A 20,283-nucleotide genomic window follows, 5' to 3' on the forward strand; every position below is an offset into this window, starting at 1 on the left:
TGCGCACAATGTATGCCAAAATGATAAATAAAATGAAAACTGACACCTGCTTGCGATTTATTTTCCATTTCTCGATTTTCATTTTCATTTTCAAGTTCACGACATTACATTACATTACATTTGGCTGACGCTTTTTTAGCCAAAGCGACTAACAACATGGTAAACAGTTTAAGTTTTAGAGCAATTCTCAACAATTTTAGGACAATTTAAAAACATTAGAGTACAGTAAGAATAAGTGCATCAGTGAGTGCTGTTTTTAACAGTTACTTGTCAGTTTAAGACGGCTGGTGAGTGCTAGGATCAGTAAGACTTGTTGTAAGTGTTGCTATGAGAGGAGATGTTCTCTAAAGAGCTGGGTCTTCAGGAGCAAATACGTCGGCAGTGAGCAAAGCAAGGCTGTTGGCAACGTATTACAAGATCGGGTAGCCTAAATGCCTAAAAGTAAAGTTTTATTCCCACATGTTCTTCAAATATGTGTTACGGAGGATTAGTATCTTACGGAATGTCTGAAATGAGTTGAAATAATTAAATAGCCTATTTTGAGTTCATAGAAAGGCCTACAGATGCAACCCAATTCAGAAGTGGGCATATAGATTACAGTAATAAGGATAATTGAATGTTTAAGTAGCCCCTATTGACTGATTTAGTGTATGCCTAATCCTGTGAACATTTCAGATGCAACACCATTGCCAAACGCACATGGCAGCAGGTGAAAATGAAACACAAAAACATTATTCAGAATAGTAGGTTTATATAGTTATAGCTTGCATTAATATTTCTTAATTATGAAAACATGTAGGCCTAGCTTATAGCCTTCACTTGGCCTCTGTTTTACAGCTAACAAGAAACAGTGTCTTCGAACACTACTGTAGGTGGAAAGGCACCAGAGTGTTTTACAGTAGCAGAGGAGTTGGCCATCGCAAATAATAGTGGAAGGCCGATTATGGAGGGGGTTGAGGGAGGCATTCGGTCGGATTCTGGTGCTGTGGAAATGTGTAGCCTTTATGTGCAGGGTACAGCAATATGACATTCAATTCAACAAGTTTGTTAAAATGGTGATTTTTATTTATTAGGCCTACTGTAGGCTATGTCCGATTTATTTTAGGCTATTCTTGCTCAGATGTTCAGCATACTGTAGGCCTATGTCCGATTTATTTTAGGACATACAGTATTCTTGCATCACCGATTGAATACATGAATGTCCACGTACGGGCATTGCTATGAGACGTCTTCCTAGATCATCTGACAAAGATAACGAATTCCCTCGGCTGACAATCTATATCTTCATAGAGAATATCGTCCGGGTAGGCTATATATATTTTCTGTGTTATATTTTGTGTTTCTAGTCTCTAAAAGTCTCTAAAACCCCTCGCCCTGCGAAGAGAGTCCCTCACGATTTGCGCTCCAATGTCGTATACGTATCATCCAGGTACGCCGACATGTCTCGGGAGAAATTGTTAGTGGAGGGGTGGTACTTATAAAGGGTGTGGTTAACGGAAACCTCGGGTTAACCAAGAACATAACCTGGTCGGAGCAGGTTTGAGATGCAGCGTAAATTGCCATGGCAGCATACCTCGGTTAAAACCTATCCACCTTTCGTAGTACGGGTTAATCGGGAAGTTACGCCACACATGATCAAGTTACTCTCGAAGTTACCCAGATAAGCCAGAAACCCCGCTTCGTAGTACAGGCCCATGGTTAGCATAGAACATTGTTAGCCTGCTAGTTAGCATAACTACTAAAAATGATTAGCTAGGTTAGCTAAGTCACATGGTTAGCATGCTAGTTAGCATAACAACTAAAAATGATTAGCTAGGTTAATTAAGTCACATGGTTAGCATGCTAGTTAGCATAACTACTAAAAATGATTAGCTAGGTTAGCTAAGTCACATGGTTAACATTGTTAACATAACTACTAAATATGAATAGCTAAGTTAGCTAAGTCACATATGATATTTTACCTCATATTTTTGCATTTTCATGCACTGTATTTCCTTCAGGAAATGCTTTTCTAGTTTAGCATGATGCATTACTGATGTGATCTTTATTTAGCATGATGCATTACTGATGTATTCTTTTATCCAAGGCGACTGTAAATATTATATTATTGGCCACACACACACGTTCATTATTGGCCACACACACATGCTCATTATTGGCCATACACACACACACACACACACACACGTTCATTATTGGCCATACACACACACACGCTCATTATGTAAATATGTTATTGGCCATACACACATGTTCATTTTGTAAGGAGCCAGTGTTGATTAAGCAGAACCATGATCCATCTAAAAACATAATATATCTCCATTCACGGTAACACAACACCACCCATTTCATGCGCACACACACACACACACACACACACACACACACACATAAGCAAGAACAGCTTGAATGATGCAAGAAGCAGAGCTTTAATGCAGGTCACCCATCCAGCCTTCCATCTCTGCATTCCAACCCTGCTGGCTACACACACCACTAAACAATCCCACATTATACAGGACAGGAGGGCTGTACAACACATATAAACAATCCCACATTATACGACAGGAGAGGATGACTGTACAACACAAAGGCTTAAAAATATAGATACTCTTTTCATAATCTCAACCATTTCTGTACAAGTGTTTTAAAATATTTACAGGGACACAAACATTTCATAGAGAAGTCCAGGACACCAGGAAGTGGAAGTGCTGAGAGGGGCGGGGCTTATCCAAAGAGGGCGGGGTTATGGAGCAGGACCACCAGCGCACAGCCAGCTGAGGGCGACGTCGAACCCGTCCCGAATACACCAACGCCACCCCAACCCCAACGCCAACGCCAGTGCCGCTCAGCCAGACAGAGGCCAGGGTGGAGAAGCAGCGTTGCCATGGAGATGAGATGATGGGATGGTCTCTAGCATCGGGCCACAGGGTTGCCATGGAGATTAGATGATGGGATGGTCTTTAGCGTCGGGCCACAGCGTTGCCATGGAGATGAGATGATGGGATGGTCTCTAGCGTCGGGCCGCAGGGCCAGCAAGGAGGCCCAGGATGGATGAGAGACACTGAAGCTTCTCCTTCACCACCTCCGGCAGCTTCTCATTCTCCTGATACCTGAAACACACACACACAAACACACACACGGGTTAGGCACACACACAGCAGCTTCTTATTTTCCTGGTACCTGAAACACACACACACACACGGGTTAGGCACACACACGGCAGCTTCTCATTCTCCTGGTACCTGAAACACACACACACACACACACGGGTTAGGCACACACACGGCAGCTTCTCATTCTCCTGGTACCTGAAACCCATTTTCATATAAAAGGGGAAATTCGGCCATTTTTAGTCCCAAAATCGTTTTCCTTAGGGTCACCCCGAAGCATAAACCCCGACAAAAATGGCCAAGCCGGAGCCCAGCCCTGGCTGCCAGCGCTTCGAAATTAGCTATAACGCAAGCTATGGGGGCAAGCGATTTTCGGCCAGCGAAATTTCGCCTCGGGGGCGTGACGGCCAAACCGCTAACCTTTTGACTGCAGTGTCTAGCCAGTGGTGGCAAGCGAGCTAATTAGGCTAATCAGCTAGTTCAAACGTTTAAGTACTTAATGAAGATATCCAGGGGTCTTTATGCCTCGACTAAGTAGATGTTGCTATAAGCAACAATTCATGTTCATAGAAACAACAATGTCAATAAGACATAATATATTTCATACCTGTGTTGCAGCATGTAGCCTAGCTGTCTAGCTAGGTTTACAATGCAATCCAATGTCCGAACATACTAGCAGTTCGCCTGTCAGCTAGCTAAAAAGTTTGAGTGTTTAAACTAACATATATAGAGGTCTATTTAGTGGTGTATGTGCTCTGACTAAGTTTGTGTGGCATATAAACCGCAATTTGTGTTGATACAAGTGCCAATGTTCGTGTAGAAACATTTTAATCACATACAAATTTTCGTGTTACAGCTCAGGTAGTCTCCGCCATCTAGGTGAGACTTTTTTGTAACTCCCGCCTCCAAACAAACACGCGGACCTGATTGGTTCTCGAATGGTCCTCATTTAAATAAAGTTAAACTTGGGCCAACTTTGTTTCGCCTGCCTCGGCGATTCGCTTTCATTTCGCCCAACTAGGGCGAATTTCATCTCCATTCAACCTCAATGAGAGCGACACGAAATTTCGGTGTGTGGAAATCTTTTCTCTTTCTTATATATTCTCACACTATACTGACTTTGCACTCATTCACTCCTCAGCACTCATGCCCCCCCCCCCCCACATACACACACCTTCAAGACTTTTAGCACTTTTACATCCCTCACCCTATGCTATAAACCTTTTATTATTTTCTTATTTCATCACACGTCAACACACACACACACACACACACACATCTGACTTTCTCCAACTTTTTCACATCTCCATAGAACTTTTTATTTATTATTTTTGATTTCTCCTCCATCTACCCATGTCCTTGATTGCCTAGCCTTTCTTTTCACAACACACACATTAACATCATCACTGTCATCACCTCACATACATACAGCACACTGCTTACTACAGTAAGCCTCCTCTACTTGCTGCACACTGCCCCCCCCCCCCTCCCTACATACACAGCACATTGTCTTCAGGATCTTCTCCAACACACATCCTCTACATACTTACAGCACACTGCCCCCACCTACCCACACGCACACTACACACACACACACACACAGTCACTGCTACACTCCCCTCCCGCCCACACACACATCTTCATCACTCACATACATCATACATACAGTACTCTGCTTGCAATAGTAAGTCCCTTCACCATACTTGCAGTACATTGCCCCCCCCCCCCCTACATACACAGCACATTATTTCATCAGGAAGCTTCTCCAACACACATCCCCCCCCCCCCCCCAATACACAGCACATTGTCTCATGAGGAAGCTTCTCCAACACACATATTGCACACTGCCCTCTCCCCACATACACAGCACACTATCACATCTCCCCTGTCATCCCCCCAACACACACACCAAGACCCCTGGCAGTTGGGTTAGCCCCTTGAGCCCGTGGATCTGCCCAAGGTTTCTTCCCTGGTAAGGGAGTTTTTCCTTGCCCCTGTTGCTCTTGGGTGCTCCTTGTTGGTGCCCCCCCCCCCATCCCAATCCTCCCCCACCTTTCTTATGCAGCCCTTGCCACTTAATCTACTAAACCCCTCTTCTACTGCACTTTTTACCCCCCCCCCACTTTGCACAAATAGGCTGACACCAGACATAATTTCACTGCATTTCTTACTTCCAGTAACTATATGCATGTGACAATAAACTTCCTTGTATCCTTGTATCCTTGTAAGATAGCCCCGCTGTTTAGTTTCCCCACGGCCTAATGTTATCCCCACGTTTGCCTAATGTGATCCTCACGTCGCGTTTGCCTAATGTGATCCTCACGTTTGCTAATGTTATCCTCGCGTTTGCAACTTGTAATGTGCTGATAAAAAACAAGCGTGTTCGAACGTTAGATTAGCCATATTGCCATAAGTTCTCTGAGTAGTTTGGTCGCCTCGATTGACAGTGATACAAACTTAGCAGGGAATGCGCTAGTTACAATTTCAACGTGGTACCGACTGCAGGAACACACGCACACACGCACAACCAAAAAACAATATAGGGTTATACGGTTAGGTACAATATAGGGTTATAAGGTTAGGTACAATACACCAACCAATCTTGCATATCCCTCTGCTACTCTCTTATGGGAAGTTTTCAGATCTGCACTCTTAGAATAGGTTGGCGACGCTTATCAGCGATTTAGTCGTGGCCAGCATATTTGAAAATATCGGCCAGAAATTTTCGCAGATGGCAGCAAAAAAGGCCCATATCGGCCAATACCGATAGCCTGCCGATATATCGGTGCATCACTAAAACACACACACACACACACACACACACACGGGTTAGATACACACACACACACACACACACACACGCACATAGATGGGTTAGAAACAGACACACACACACAAAACACACACAGATGCACACACAGTGCTGCAGAATGTGCTCAGTCATGTCTGTGTGTGTGTGTGTGTGTGTATGGTTACCTGGTGGTTCGTCCCTCTGGTGATGTGAATGTGATGCAGGAGACTCCAGCCTGAACCACCAGCTGAGATCCATCATTAAACTGGACCCACACCTCACCACTGGTCAGCTGGAGGAGCGCACACAAACACACACACGCAAACACACACACCATAAACTCATTAACATGATACATTAACATCTACAAGCATGAGGAATTCTAGCAGGCTGTTTGTGCGTGTGAATGTACCTGTGAGGCCCAGCCGATGTTTGGTACGAACACAGACTTGAGGACTTTGCCTGCACTGTTGCATCCCTCAAGGCTGGTCTGCAGGGCGGCGCTCTTTCCCACACTCACCGCTGTCAGGTCTGACCCACCATACGAGATCATCTACAGACACACACACACAGAGAGAGACTGGGGTGAGTGAGTGTCTGTGTGTGTGTGTGTGTGTGTGTGTGTGTGCCTGTGCGAGCGTGCGTGTGTGACAGACTTACAGATGGTGTGATATGGGGCTGAGACGGGCTCACGCACACTTGAGCAACTTCTGCAGGGGCCGGCTGGGAGGAGTTGGGTTTCCTGCACACACACACACGCACACACACACACACACACACACGTATAGAAAGTAAGACAGACACAGACATACACACACACACGTATAGAAAGTCAGTCAGACAGACACATACATACATACACACACACACACAGAAAACAGTTAGCATGTCCTACTCCTTATTTGAGCTGCTTTTGTAATATTCACACCAAGATGAACAGCACCAGGTCCGACTAATAACATTTCTGTTGGACGGCCAGTCTGACCAATAACACTTCAGCTGGACGGCCAGTCTGACCAATAACACTTCAGCTGGACGGCCAGTCTGACCAATAACAATTCAGCTGGATGGCCAGTCTGACCAATAACATTTCAGCTGGACACTCTTGTCACTGTTGAGTCACCAGCTGCAGAAAATCACCGCTCTCCATCACTGCAGTCAGCAGCGGCGTAGCCGCCTTGGCTAACGTTGCGTTTGCAGGCCTAGCCGCCTTGGCTAACGTTGCGTTTGCAGGCCTAGCCGCCTTGGCTAACGTTGCGTTTGCAGGCCTAGCCGCCTTGGCTAACGTTGCGTTTGCAGGCCTAGCCGCCTTGGCTAACGTTACGTTTGCAGGCCTAGCTGCCTTGGCTGACGTTACATTTGCAGGCCTAGCTGCCTTAGCTTACTTAGGTCAGCCATTTATTGGCCTGACTTTGCACTATTATATTGACTGTCTATACACAATTTCAACCCAATTTTGCTGCTCTTATTTCTTCATTGTATGTGCCTTCTTATTTACTTATTTTTTGTTTACTTGAATGTTATGTTTGTCTGTGGACTTAATTGGTAAAATATGTCTCGTCTTCACCGGGGGATAGTGAGAAACGTAATTTCGATCTCTTTGTATGTCTGGCGCATGTGAAGAAATTGACAATAAAGCAGACTGACTTTGAAATAAAAACGAAATATATAGGGCTTTCAGATATAACCCCTGGAGTATATGCGGAGGTTTGTCAAACGGATGTCCTACCGTTCGGATGATTCAGATATAATGCTAACCTGCGGACCTTATACTGACCTTATACGGACCTATGTGTGAACGACATACACGCACATTACAAAATCTCTGTTTGGTTGTCGAGCGAGGGGTGGGGGCTTGTAGAGTTCACAAGAGGCGAGATATGACGCAGAATATATGCGGCCGCTGTCACAGCTGCTGTTTGTTTACAACTTGTATGCATTATGTACCCTCTATTGCATGAATTATCACCTATACTTTGAAAAAATGTTTTAAAAGTACTTTTCTTACTTAAAATGGATCAAATAAAGGAAATTTTTTAAAAAAGTAAAAAAAATTTTTTTTTAAAAGGGGTAGTTGGTAATTTGTTGCCATATGGCAACAATGCGAAATTGTGGAAAATGCTGTCAAATCCAGCATTTTCCATTTTTTATTTCATTACAAATCTTTTAGAAATTAACTAAATTAAGCTTGCATTAGTTATGCTCTAATACATCTAGTTATAAACCTAACATAATACAAATTCAACTGTATTTTGGGCAATAAAGTGATAATGTCATGGTAATATTGTCATAGTGTAGTCCGCCTTGGAAAATAAATAGCCTTCCTGTAGGGACATAAAGTAATTGTTTTGATCAAAACCAATGTTTATATTAAATAAAGTCATCATTTAGATTACTTTATTTCATTTAGATGACTTTCAATTTCGAAATTCATAGGGTTATATTGCAGTCAGAGGACATATTCAACTGTAGTGAGACCACATAGTCACAGAGCCCTGCCCCTCAGAAAGTGTGCCAATCCATGCCATACACACAGAGAGACATAGGTATCCTTCACATATCCCCCTGACAGCCTTTCCCTACCCTGTAAAGCCATGCCTTATCCATATTTGGGGTCACACACACATGGGTCAACCTAACGTAGGGGTCTCCAGTGTGGGTCATACTACAGGCTCACACTGGGCATGCCTTGGATGGCTCCACAGCAAGCCAGCCCACTTCTTACACCATTTATAGTGAGAGGAGAGAAGGGTCACCCCATTTATAGTGAGAGGAGAGAAGTGTCACCCCATTTGCCCTTGGACTTTGGGCCTCTGAAGTGTTAAAGCTGTAGCTAAAGAGACAGGATGGGTGACTGCAGCCGCTATCTGCTACACATCAATGTTTTTCTCCTCATTACTGCATTATAGCTAATCCTAAGACAGTTCTTTGGTGGAAGAGTCAACAATGTGCTTTTATCTTTCCCAAAATCCCAAACAAAAATGGTGAAAACAGCATGTCTGTTGACTGTGTATTGAACAATAACACAAAATACATCTTTACCGCTCCAGTCACTATACTGTCTGAACCTCATTCCATAGATAATTTGCAAATTGGTAAACATTTACAATATCCTAAAAGACTCCAAAATTTCTGAAATTATAAATAAAAGTGTAAATAATGTTTTTTTTACTTCAAAATATTGTCAAAAGTTGTATATATTCCCAGAGTATCCTAGTGCAATGCAATCCTATGATAGCATTAATTTGAATGGACACAAAAAGGTCCGTATTTGCATACTGTTGCCATATGGCAACAATTATATTTTGCCAATTTACAAAAAACTCATTATATATAAACTTGTTTTAATGATACATTGTTCATGTTTACATAGTCCAGATAGTGTTTTAATTTTTTTTTCAAAGAAATTATGCATAAATTCTGAATTTTGACCATCCACAGGTAGCGGACAGGTAGTGGTGGTCACAGAGGTACCTCTCTGTAGAAATAGGAAGTACTAACAATATATCCTCATCATGTGACCTAACAATTATTTTTTTATACCAAAACTAAAATCCCCTTTTTCACATATGAATAGTAAAATATATATGGTTTTGTGTTACTGCCAATTAGAAACACTAAGATAAATTAATTGTTGCCATATGGCAACAAAATGCAATAGAGGGTTATGTAGGCTAAAGAAGAAAAATGTATTGTGCGTAGGCTAATACTTGAAGTAGTCACGTAAGTGCGCACTTGAAATTGACCTACAGTATTTGTACGTGTCCTTCGAATAAACACATTTATCTGTTTTCACCGTTATGTAGCAGATTACTTGGCTATGGAACCCCAAATCTGGTTTGCGTTGGAGAGAGCATGCACAAACTTTATGGTACCAACCAATTCAGTAGGCTAACTCAAGACTTCAAGGCCATCACACAGACTACAACGTTTTTAAGCAACAAACAAAATTCTAACATAACAGTGAAGTGGTTTGTTTTTTCATGGTTTATTTTCCCAAAAGCATCCTCTCCCCATGTGTCTATTGCATTTACGTTAAGGAGCTTGGAACAAAGTTGGGTTTTCTTAGTTTACATTTTCTCTAGGCATATTTATGCTTAACAAATATCAGCGAGCTCAGCAGTGAGGTCATGAGAAGGCTATCAATGAACAGAAAACCGAGCGTGTTGGCTAACAATTTATTAAATACTCCCGTTATTGTCGTCAACGACGTCGCTGTAGGCTACTGCCTTTTCAGCGCCTTCTGCTTATGATGATTCGGTCTTTTGAATTCGTTTGTCCTTGCCATGCAGTTGTAGGTTACATCAACGTGTCTCTAACGTTCCCCTTCAGGTGTTCTATCACAATGCTGTCTGCCCTCATGGACAGTAGCTCCGTGATGTCTGCATCTTTCCAGGTCGGAGATTTTCTGGACAGCACTATGCCACTCCATCATAACACTGGCATTTAAGTCAGATTTAACCACATGGACGCACGAAAGAAACGTCACCGACACGCCCTCTCACTAGGTGTGAATTTTAACCGCATGTTCTACTCCTCGTTCAGACACAGTACATTTACATAATGTCCGGAGGAAATACTAGGGGGGAGCAGTAGAACAACCGGCTAAATTCGGACTTCCATATGACCGTTTATGTCGTTCAGATATACGGGCCCACCGTTTAACATCCGCCGAACCTCCGGTCTTACACGCATGTCTGAAAGGGCTTATAGATTACCTCATGATTTGTTAAAAGACGCTGCTTATGTCTGGAGCTCGCGCCAGACTCGGCACATTTCTGACGCAGTGTTTGCAAACATAAAAAAGCTCTATAGCAGTCGCCCTGGTGGGCCCCACACACGTGCGCACACACACACACATAAAAAAGCTCTATAGTAGTCGCCCTGGTGGGCCACACACACATGCGCACACACACACATAACAAACCTCTATAGTAGTCGCACTGGTGGCCCACGCCCCTTATTTGGAACAATCGGATATGGCGAAAATCAAACATGATCTTGTGTGTGTGTGTGTGTGTGTGTGTGTGTGTGTGTGTGTGTTTACCTGCCGATGGTAATTGGGAAGAATGGTGTGTGTGTGTGATTACCTGCCGATGGGGAAGAATGGACTGTGTGTGTGTGTGTGTGATTACCTGCCGATGGTGATGGGGAAGAAGGGTGTGTGTGTGTGTGTGTGTGTGTGTGTGTGTGTGTGTGTGATTACCTGCCGATGGTGATGGGGAAGAAGGGTGTGTGTGTGTGATTACCTGCCGATGGGGAAGAATGGACTGTGTGTGTGTGTGTGTGATTACCTGCCGATGGTGATGGGGAAGAAGGGTGTGTGTGTGTGTGTGTGTGTGTGTGTGTGTGTGTGTGTGTGTGTGTGTGATTACCTGCCGATGGTGATGGGGAAGAAGGGTGTGTGTGTGTGTGTGTGTGTGTGTGTGTGTGTGTGTGTGTGTGTGTGTGATTACCTGCCGATGGTGATGGGGAAGAAGGGTGTGTGTGTGTGTGTGTGTGTGTGTGTGTGTGTGTGTGTGTGTGTGTGATTACCTGCCGATGGTGATGGGGAAGAAGGGTGTGTGTGTGTGTGTGTGTGTGTGTGTGTGATTACCTGCCGATGGTGATGGGGAAGAATGGAGTGTTTTTCCCACTGCGCTGCTCCTCTGCACTGATGGCTGCCTCCAGAGAAAGACACATCCTGTGACCCTGATACACACAGTAATGAATATTTATACTTATGCCCACTATAGAGTGAGTGTGTGTGTGTGTGTGTGTGTGTGTGTGTGTGTGTGTGTGTGTGTTTGTGAGTGAGTGCGTTACCTCCTCTGCCAGTTCCACGTAGCGTCGGCTTTCGGGGCTAAGGCCGTTAAGCCCCGCCTCCCCCTTCACCGTGTACGATTTCCCGCTCTTCTCCACCACACGCTGCAGCTCAGCCGTCCTGTGGGTCTTAGCGCCTACACACACACACACACACACACACACACACACACACTAGGGATATTAATACATAATCGATGATCGATTATTTGTCATTAAGAAATTAGTCGACTGAATTCGAAACTAAATGAATAATCGTTAAGGTCTCGCACAACAGCACAGATTTTGTGTGCAGAAGTGGAGAGTTAGGCCTACCAATCTATATCAATGAGAGTTACCTTAAAGAACTGGAGAGTTACCTATCTACACAGATGAGAGTTACCTCAAAAGATAGCCCATCAATGAAGCCCGTCAACGAGAGTAACCTTAAAGATAGCCCGTCAATAAGAGTTACCTCAAAGATAGCCCGTCAATGAGATCCCACAGAGTGGTGATCAACGCAACAAGATTCCCGATGTTTGCTAAATTGGCACGGCACTATCTATAAGTGTAGGTTATATGCAAAGGCCTACCCCCAAACTCTCATCTGAGCGAGTATTTTCAGCAGCCGGACTGACAGTAAATCGATTGCCACACGCCTCACCCCAGAACATGTAGATATGGTCATTTTCTGAGTGAGAAAATATAGACTAACACAGCTGTAGCTTTAGGAGGTCGCTGGTTAAGGCAGTTGTTTAATTAAGGTCATATCAGAGAATGTCTAATAAGGCAGTTGCTTAATGTCTACTAAGGCAGTTGCTTAATGGTCATAACAGAGAATGTCTAATAAGGCAGTTGCTTAATGGTCATATCAGAGAATGTCTACTAAGGCAGTTGCTTAATGGTCATATCAGAGAATGTCTAATAAGGCAGTTGCTTAATGGTCATATCAGAGAATGTCTACTAAGGCAGTTGCTTAATGGCCAACAGGTGTCCAGTTCCAGCACTTTTTTAGCGTGGCCTACATGTCGCGTTGCAAAGCAACCGCTTGCCAATAAGTTGTCGTGACGATCCAGTACAGTTTAAAAAATTGAATGGAACATGGCATTAGGGCATATGGGGCATTGGAGCATTATGGCATTAGCATTAGGGCATTGGCATTATCATTAGGGTATTATGGCATTATCATTAGGGTATTATGGCATTAGGGCATTATCATTAGGGCATTATCATTAGGGCATTATGGCATTAGGGCATTATCATTAGGGCATTGTGGCATTAGCATTAGGGCATATGGGGCATTGGAGCATTAGGGCATTAGCATTAGGGCATTGGCATTATCATTAGGGTATTATGGCATTAGGGCATTATCATTAGGGCATTATGGCATTAGGGAGGGCATTAGGGCATATGGGCATTATCATTAGGGTATTATGGCATTAGGGCATTATCATTAGGGCATTATCATTAGGGCATTATGGCATTAGGGAGGGCATTAGGGCATATGGGCATTATCATTAGGGTATTATGGCATTAGGGCATTATCATTAGGGCATTATGGCATTAGGGAGGGCATTAGGGCATATGGGCATTATCATTAGGGTATTATGGCATTAGGGAGGGCATTAGGGCATATGGGCATTATCATTAGGGCATTATCATTAGGGCATTATCATTAGGGTATTATGGCATTAGGGCATTATCATTAGGGTATTATGGCATTAGCATTATGGCATTAGGGCATTATCATTAGGGCATTATCATTAGGGTATTATGGCATTAGGGCATTATCATTAGGGTATTTATCATTAGGGCATTAGGGCATTATCATTAGGGTATTATGGCATTATCATTAGGGTATTTATCATTAGGGCATTATGGCATTATCATTAGGGCATTATGGCATTATCATTAGGGCATTATGGCATTAGCATTAGGGCATTATGGCATTATCATTAGGGCATTAGGGCATTATCATTAGGGCATTATCATTAGGGCATTAGGGCATTATCATTAGGGTATTATGGCATTAGGGCATTATCATTAGGGCATTATGGCATTATCATTAGGGCATTATGGCATTAGCATTAGGGCATTATGGCATTATCATTAGGGCATTAGGGCATTATCATTAGGGCATTATCATTAGGGCATTAGGGCATTATCATTAGGGTATTATGGCATTAGGGCATTATCATTAGGGCATTATGGCATTAGCATTAGGGCATTATGGCATTATCATTAGGGCATTAGGGCATTAGGGCATTATCATTAGGGCATTATGGCATTAGGGAGGGCATTAGGGCATTATGGCATTAGCATTAGGGTATTATGGCATTATCATTAGGGCATTATGGCATTAGGGAGGGCATTAGGGCATATGGGCATTATCATTAGGGTATTATGGTATTATGGCATTATCATTAGGGCATTATGGCATTAGGGCATTATGGCATTAGGGAGGGCATTAGGGCATATGGGCATTATGGCATTAGCATTATGGCATTAGGGCATTATCATTAGGGTATTATGGCATTATCATTAGGGCATTATGGCATTAGGGAGGGCATTAGGGCATATGGGCATTATCATTAGGGCATTATCATTAGGGTATTATGGCATTATCATTAGGGTATTATGGCATTATCATTAGGGTATTTATCATTAGGGTATTATGGCATTAGGGCATTATCATTAGGGCATTATGGCATTAGGGCATTATGGCATTAGGGAGGGCATTAGGGCATATGGGCATTATGGCATTAGCATTATGGCATTAGGGCATTATCATTAGGGTATTATGGCATTATCATTAGGGCATTATGGCATTAGGGAGGGCATTAGGGCATATGGGCATTATCATTAGGGCATTATCATTAGGGTATTATGGCATTATCATTAGGGTATTATGGCATTATCATTAGGGTATTTATCATTAGGGCATTATGGCATTAGGGCATTATCATTAGGGCATTATGGCATTAGCATTAGGGCATTATGGCATTATCATTAGGGCATTAGGGCATTATCATTAGGGCATTAGGGCATTATCATTAGGGCATTATCATTAGGGCATTATCATTAGGGTATTATGGCATTAGGGCATTATCATTAGGGCATTATGGCATTAGCATTAGGGCATTATGGCATTATCATTAGGGCATTAGGGCATTAGGGCATTATCATTAGGGCATTATCATTAGGGCATTATGGCATTAGGGAGGGCATTAGGGCATTATGGCATTAGCATTAGGGTATTATGGCATTATCATTAGGGCATTATGGCATTAGGGCATTATGGCATTAGGGAGGGCATTAGGGCATATGGGCATTATCATTAGGGTATTTATCATTAGGGCATTATGGCATTAGGGCATTATCATTAGGGTATTATGGCATTAGAGCATTATCATTAGGGCATTATGGCATTAGGGAGGGCATTAGGGCATATGGGCATTATCATTAGGGCATTATGGCATTATCATTAGGGTATTATGGCATTAGGGCATTATGGCATTAGGGAGGGCATTAGGGCATAATCATTAGGGCATTATGGCATTAGGGCATTATCATTAGGGTATTATGGCATTAGGGCATTAGGGCATTATCATTAGGGCATTAGCATTAGGGTATTATGGCATTAGGGCATTATCATTAGGGCATTATGGCATTAGCATTAGGGTATTATGGCATTATCATTAGGGTATTTATCATTAGGGCATTATGGCATTAGGGCATTATCATTAGGGTATTTATCATTAGGGCATTATGGCATTAGGGCATTATCATTAGGGTATTATGGCATTAGCATTAGGGCATTATGGCATTAGGGAGGGCATTAGGGCATATGGGCATTATCATTAGGGTATTATGGCATTATCATTAGGGCATTATGGCATTAGGGCATTATGGCATTAGGGAGGGCATTAGGGCATATGGGCATTATCATTAGGGCATTATGGCATTAGGGCATTATCATTAGGGTATTATGGCATTAGCATTAGGGCATTATCATTAGGGTATTTATCATTAGGGCATTATCATTAGGGTATTATGGCATTAGGGCATTATCATTAGGGCATTAGCATTAGGGCATTATGGCATTAGGGAGGGCATTAGGGCATATTGGCATTATCATTAGGGTATTATGGCATTAGGGCATTAGGATTAGGGCATTATGGCATTAGGGAGGGCATTAGGGCATATTGGCATTATCATTAGGGTATTATGGCATTAGGGCATTATCATTAGGGCATTATGGCATTAGGGAGGGCATTAGGGCATATGGGCATTATCATTAGGGTATTATGGTATTATGGCATTATCATTAGGGCATTATGGCATTAGGGAGGGCATTAGGGCATATGGGCATTATCATTAGGGCATTATCATTAGGGCATTATCATTAGGGCATTATGGCATTAGGGCATTATGGCATTATCATTAGGGTATTATGGCATTATCATTAGGGTATTATCATTAGGGCATTATCATTAGGGTATTATGGCATTAGGGCATTATCATTAGGGTATTATGGCATTATCATTAGGGTATTTATCATTATGGCATTAGGGCATTATGGCATTAGCATTAGGGCATTATGGCATTATCATTAGGGCATTAGGGCATTATCATTAGGGCATTATCATTAGGGCATTATGGCATTAGGGCATTATCATTAGGGTATTATGGCATTAGGGCATTATCATTAGGGCATTATGGCATTAGCATTAGGGCATTATGGCATTATCATTAGGGCATTAGGGCATTATCATTAGGGCATTATGGCATTAGGGAGGGCATTAGGGCATTATGGCATTAGCATTAGGGTATTATGGCATTATCATTAGGGCATTATGGCATTAGGGCATTATGGCATTAGGGAGGGCATTAGGGCATATGGGCATTATCATTAGGGTATTTATCATTAGGGCATTATGGCATTAGGGCATTATCATTAGGGTATTATGGCATTAGAGCATTATCATTAGGGCATTATGGCATTAGGGAGGGCATTAGGGCATTATCATTAGGGCATTATGGCATTATCATTAGGGTATTATGGCATTAGGGCATTATGGCATTAGGGAGGGCATTAGGGCATATGGGCATTATCATTAGGGCATTATGGCATTAGGGCATTATCATTAGGGCATTATGGCATTAGCATTAGGGTATTATGGCATTAGCATTAGGGTATTTATCATTAGGGCATTATGGCATTAGGGCATTATCATTAGGGTATTATGGCATTAGCATTAGGGCATTATCATTAGGGTATTTATCATTAGGGCATTATCATTAGGGCATTATCATTAGGGTATTATGGCATTAGGGCATTATCATTAGGGCATTAGCATTAGGGCATTATGGCATTAGGGAGGGCATTAGGGCATATTGGCATTATCATTAGGGTATTATGGCATTAGGGCATTATCATTAGGGCATTATGGCATTAGGGAGGGCATTAGGGCATATGGGCATTATCATTAGGGTATTATGGCATTAGGGCATTATCATTAGGGTATTATGGCATTAGGGAGGGCATTAGGGCATATGGGCATTAGGGAGGGCATTAGGGAGGGCATATGGGCATTAGGGCGGGCATTAGGGCATTAGGGAGGGCATATGGGCATTAGGGAGAGCATTAGGGAGGGCATATGGGCATTAGGGAGGGCATTAGGGAGGGCATTAGGGAGGGCATTAGGGAGGGCATATGGGCATTAGGGAGGGCATTATGGAGGGCATTATGGAGGGCATTAGGGAGGGCATATGGGCATTAGGGAGGGCATTAGGGAGGGCATATGGGCATTAGGGAGGGCATTAGGGAGGGCATATGGGCATTAGGGAGGGCATATGGGCATTAGGGAGGGCATTAGGACATTAGGGAGGGCATATGGGCATTAGGGAGGGCATATGGGCATTAGGGAGGGCATATGGGCATTAGGGAGGGCATATGGGCATTAGGGAGGGCATATGGGCATTAGGGAGGGCATTAGGGAGGGCATATGGGCATTAGGGAGGGCATTAGGGCATTAGGGAGGGCATATGGGCATTAGGGCATTATGGAGGGCATTAGGGAGGGCATTAGGACGGGCATTAGGGAGGGCATATGGGCATTAGGGCATTATGGAGGGCATTAGGGGCATTAGGGAGGGCATATGGGCATTAGGGAGGGCATTAGGGCATTATGGAGGGCATTAGGGAGGGCATTAGGGCATTAGGGAGGGCATATGGGCATTAGGGCATTAGAGAGGGCATATGGGCATTAGGGAGGGCATTAGGGAGGGCATATGGGCATTAGGGAGGGCATATGGGCATTAGGGAGGGCATTAGGGAGGGCATATGGGCATTAGGGAGGGCATTAGGGCATTATGGAGGGCATTAGGGAGGGCATTAGGGCATTAGGGAGGGCATATGGGCATTAGGGCATTAGGGAGGGCATATGGGCATTAGGGAGGGCATATGGGCATTAGGGAGGGCATTATGGAGGGCATTAGGGCATTAGGGAGGGCATTAGGGCATTATGGAGGGCATTAGGGGCATTGGGGAGGGCATATGGGCATTAGGGAGGGCATATGGGCATTAGGGAGGGCATTAGGGAGGGCATATGGGCATTAGGGAGGGCATATGGGCATTAGGGAGGGCATTAGGGAGGGCATTATGGAGGGCATTAGGGCATTAGGGAGGGCATTAGGGCATTAGGGAGGGAATTAGGGAGGGCATTAGGGGCATTAGGGAGGGCATATGGGCATGTTTGTATATTTTTCCTAGGCCTATGTTCTGTTGTGTGTGTGTGTGTGTGCCTAGGCCTATGTTCTGTTGTGTGTGTGTGTGTGTGTGCCTAGGCCTATGTTCTGTTCTGTGTGTGTGTGTGTGTGCCTAGGCCTATGTTCTGTTCTGTGTGTGTGTGTGTGTGTGCCTAGGCCTATGTTCTGTTGTGTGTGTGTGTGTGTGTGCCTAGGCCTATGTTCTGTTGTGTGTGTGTGTGTGCCTAGGCCTATGTTCTGTTGTGTGTGTGTGTGTGTGTGCCTAGGCCTATGTTCTGTTGTGTGTGTGTGTGTGTGTGTGTGTGTGCCTAGGCCTATGTTCTGTTGTGTGTGTGTGTGTGTGTGTGTGTGTGTGTGTGCCTAGGCCTATGTTCTGTTGTGTGTGTGTGTGTGTGTGTGTGTGTGTGTGCCTAGGCCTATGTTCTGTTGTGTGTGTGTGCCTAGGCCTATGTTCTGTTGTGTGTGTGTGTGTGTGTGTGCCTAGGCCTATGTTCTGTTGTGTGTGTGTGCCTAGGCCTATGTTCTGTTGTGTGTGTGTGTGTGTGTGTGTGCCTAGGCCTATGTTCTGTTGTGTGTGTGTGTGTGTGTGCCTAGGCCTATGTTCTGTTGTGTGTGTGTGTGTGTGTGTGTGTGTGCCTAGGCCTATGTTCTGTTGTGTGTGTGTGTGTGTGTGTGTGTGTGCCTAGGCCTATGTTCTGTTGTGTGTGTGTGTGCCTAGGCCTATGTTCTGTTGTGTGTGTGTGTGTGTGTGTGTGTGTGTGCCTAGGCCTATGTTCTGTTGTGTGTGTGTGTGTGCCTAGGCCTATGTTCTGTTGTGTGTGTGTGTGTGTGTGTGCCTAGGCCTATGTTCTGTTGTGTGTGTGTGTGTGCCTAGGCCTATGTTCTGTTGTGTGTGTGTGTGTGTGTGTGTGTGCCTAGGCCTATGTTCTGTTGTGTGTGTGTGTGTGTGTGTGTGTGTGTGTGTGTGTGTGTGTGTGTGCCTAGGCCTATGTTCTGTTGTGTGTGTGTGTGTGTGTGTGTGTGCCTAGGCCTATGTTCTGTTGTGTGTGTGTGTGTGTGCCTAGGCCTATGTTCTGTTCTGTGTGTGTGTGTGTGTGTGCCTAGGCCTATGTTCTGTTGTGTGTGTGTGTGTGTGCCTAGGCCTATGTTCTGTTGTGTGTGTGTGTGTGTGCCTAGGCCTATGTTCTGTTGTGTGTGTGTGTGTGCCTAGGCCTATGTTCTGTTGTGTGTGTGTGTGCCTAGGCCTATGTTCTGTTGTGTGTGTGTGTGTGTGTGTGCCTAGGCCTATGTTCTGTTGTGTGTGTGTGTGTGTGTGTGTGTGTGCCTAGGCCTATGTTCTGTTGTGTGTGTGTGTGTGTGTGTGTGCCTAGGCCTATGTTCTGTTGTGTGTGTGTGCCTAGGCCTATGTTCTGTTGTGTGTGTGTGTGTGTGTGTGCCTAGGCCTATGTTCTGTTGTGTGTGTGTGTGTGTGTGCCTAGGCCTATGTTCTGTTGTGTGTGTGTGCCTAGGCCTATGTTCTGTTGTGTGTGTGTGTGTGTGTGCCTAGGCCTATGTTCTGTTGTGTGTGTGTGTGTGTGTGTGTGTGTGTGCCTAGGCCTATGTTCTGTTGTGTGTGTGTGTGTGTGTGTGTGTGCCTAGGCCTATGTTCTGTTGTGTGTGTGTGTGTGTGCCTAGGCCTATGTTCTGTTGTGTGTGTGTGTGTGCCTAGGCCTATGTTCTGTTGTGTGTGTGTGTGTGTGTGTGTGTGTGCCTAGGCCTATGTTCTGTTGTGTGTGTGTGTGTGCCTAGGCCTATGTTCTGTTGTGTGTGTGTGTGTGTGTGTGTGCCTAGG

The 20,283-nt window shown here is 44.0% G+C and overlaps 1 protein-coding gene across 1 annotated transcript in view; it reads right to left on the reverse strand.

The window, feature by feature from the left end:
- Positions 1 to 2,399: 2,399 nt before the first annotated feature.
- The window catches only part of plk4 (polo-like kinase 4 (Drosophila)), a 35,062-nt gene continuing 17,178 nt past the window's right edge, over positions 2,400 to 20,283 (reverse strand). Inside the window, 6 exon segments of the mRNA XM_042086429.1 lie at positions 2,400 to 3,110; positions 6,087 to 6,193; positions 6,314 to 6,454; positions 6,562 to 6,643; positions 11,498 to 11,592; positions 11,707 to 11,840. Of these exon segments, the coding sequence (XP_041942363.1) occupies positions 3,011 to 3,110; positions 6,087 to 6,193; positions 6,314 to 6,454; positions 6,562 to 6,643; positions 11,498 to 11,592; positions 11,707 to 11,840 (659 nt within the window). The 3' untranslated portion in view covers positions 2,400 to 3,010.

Source organism: Alosa sapidissima, chromosome 1 (genome assembly GCF_018492685.1).
Source record: "Alosa sapidissima isolate fAloSap1 chromosome 1, fAloSap1.pri, whole genome shotgun sequence".
Lineage (NCBI taxonomy): Eukaryota > Metazoa > Chordata > Actinopteri > Clupeiformes > Clupeidae > Alosa > Alosa sapidissima.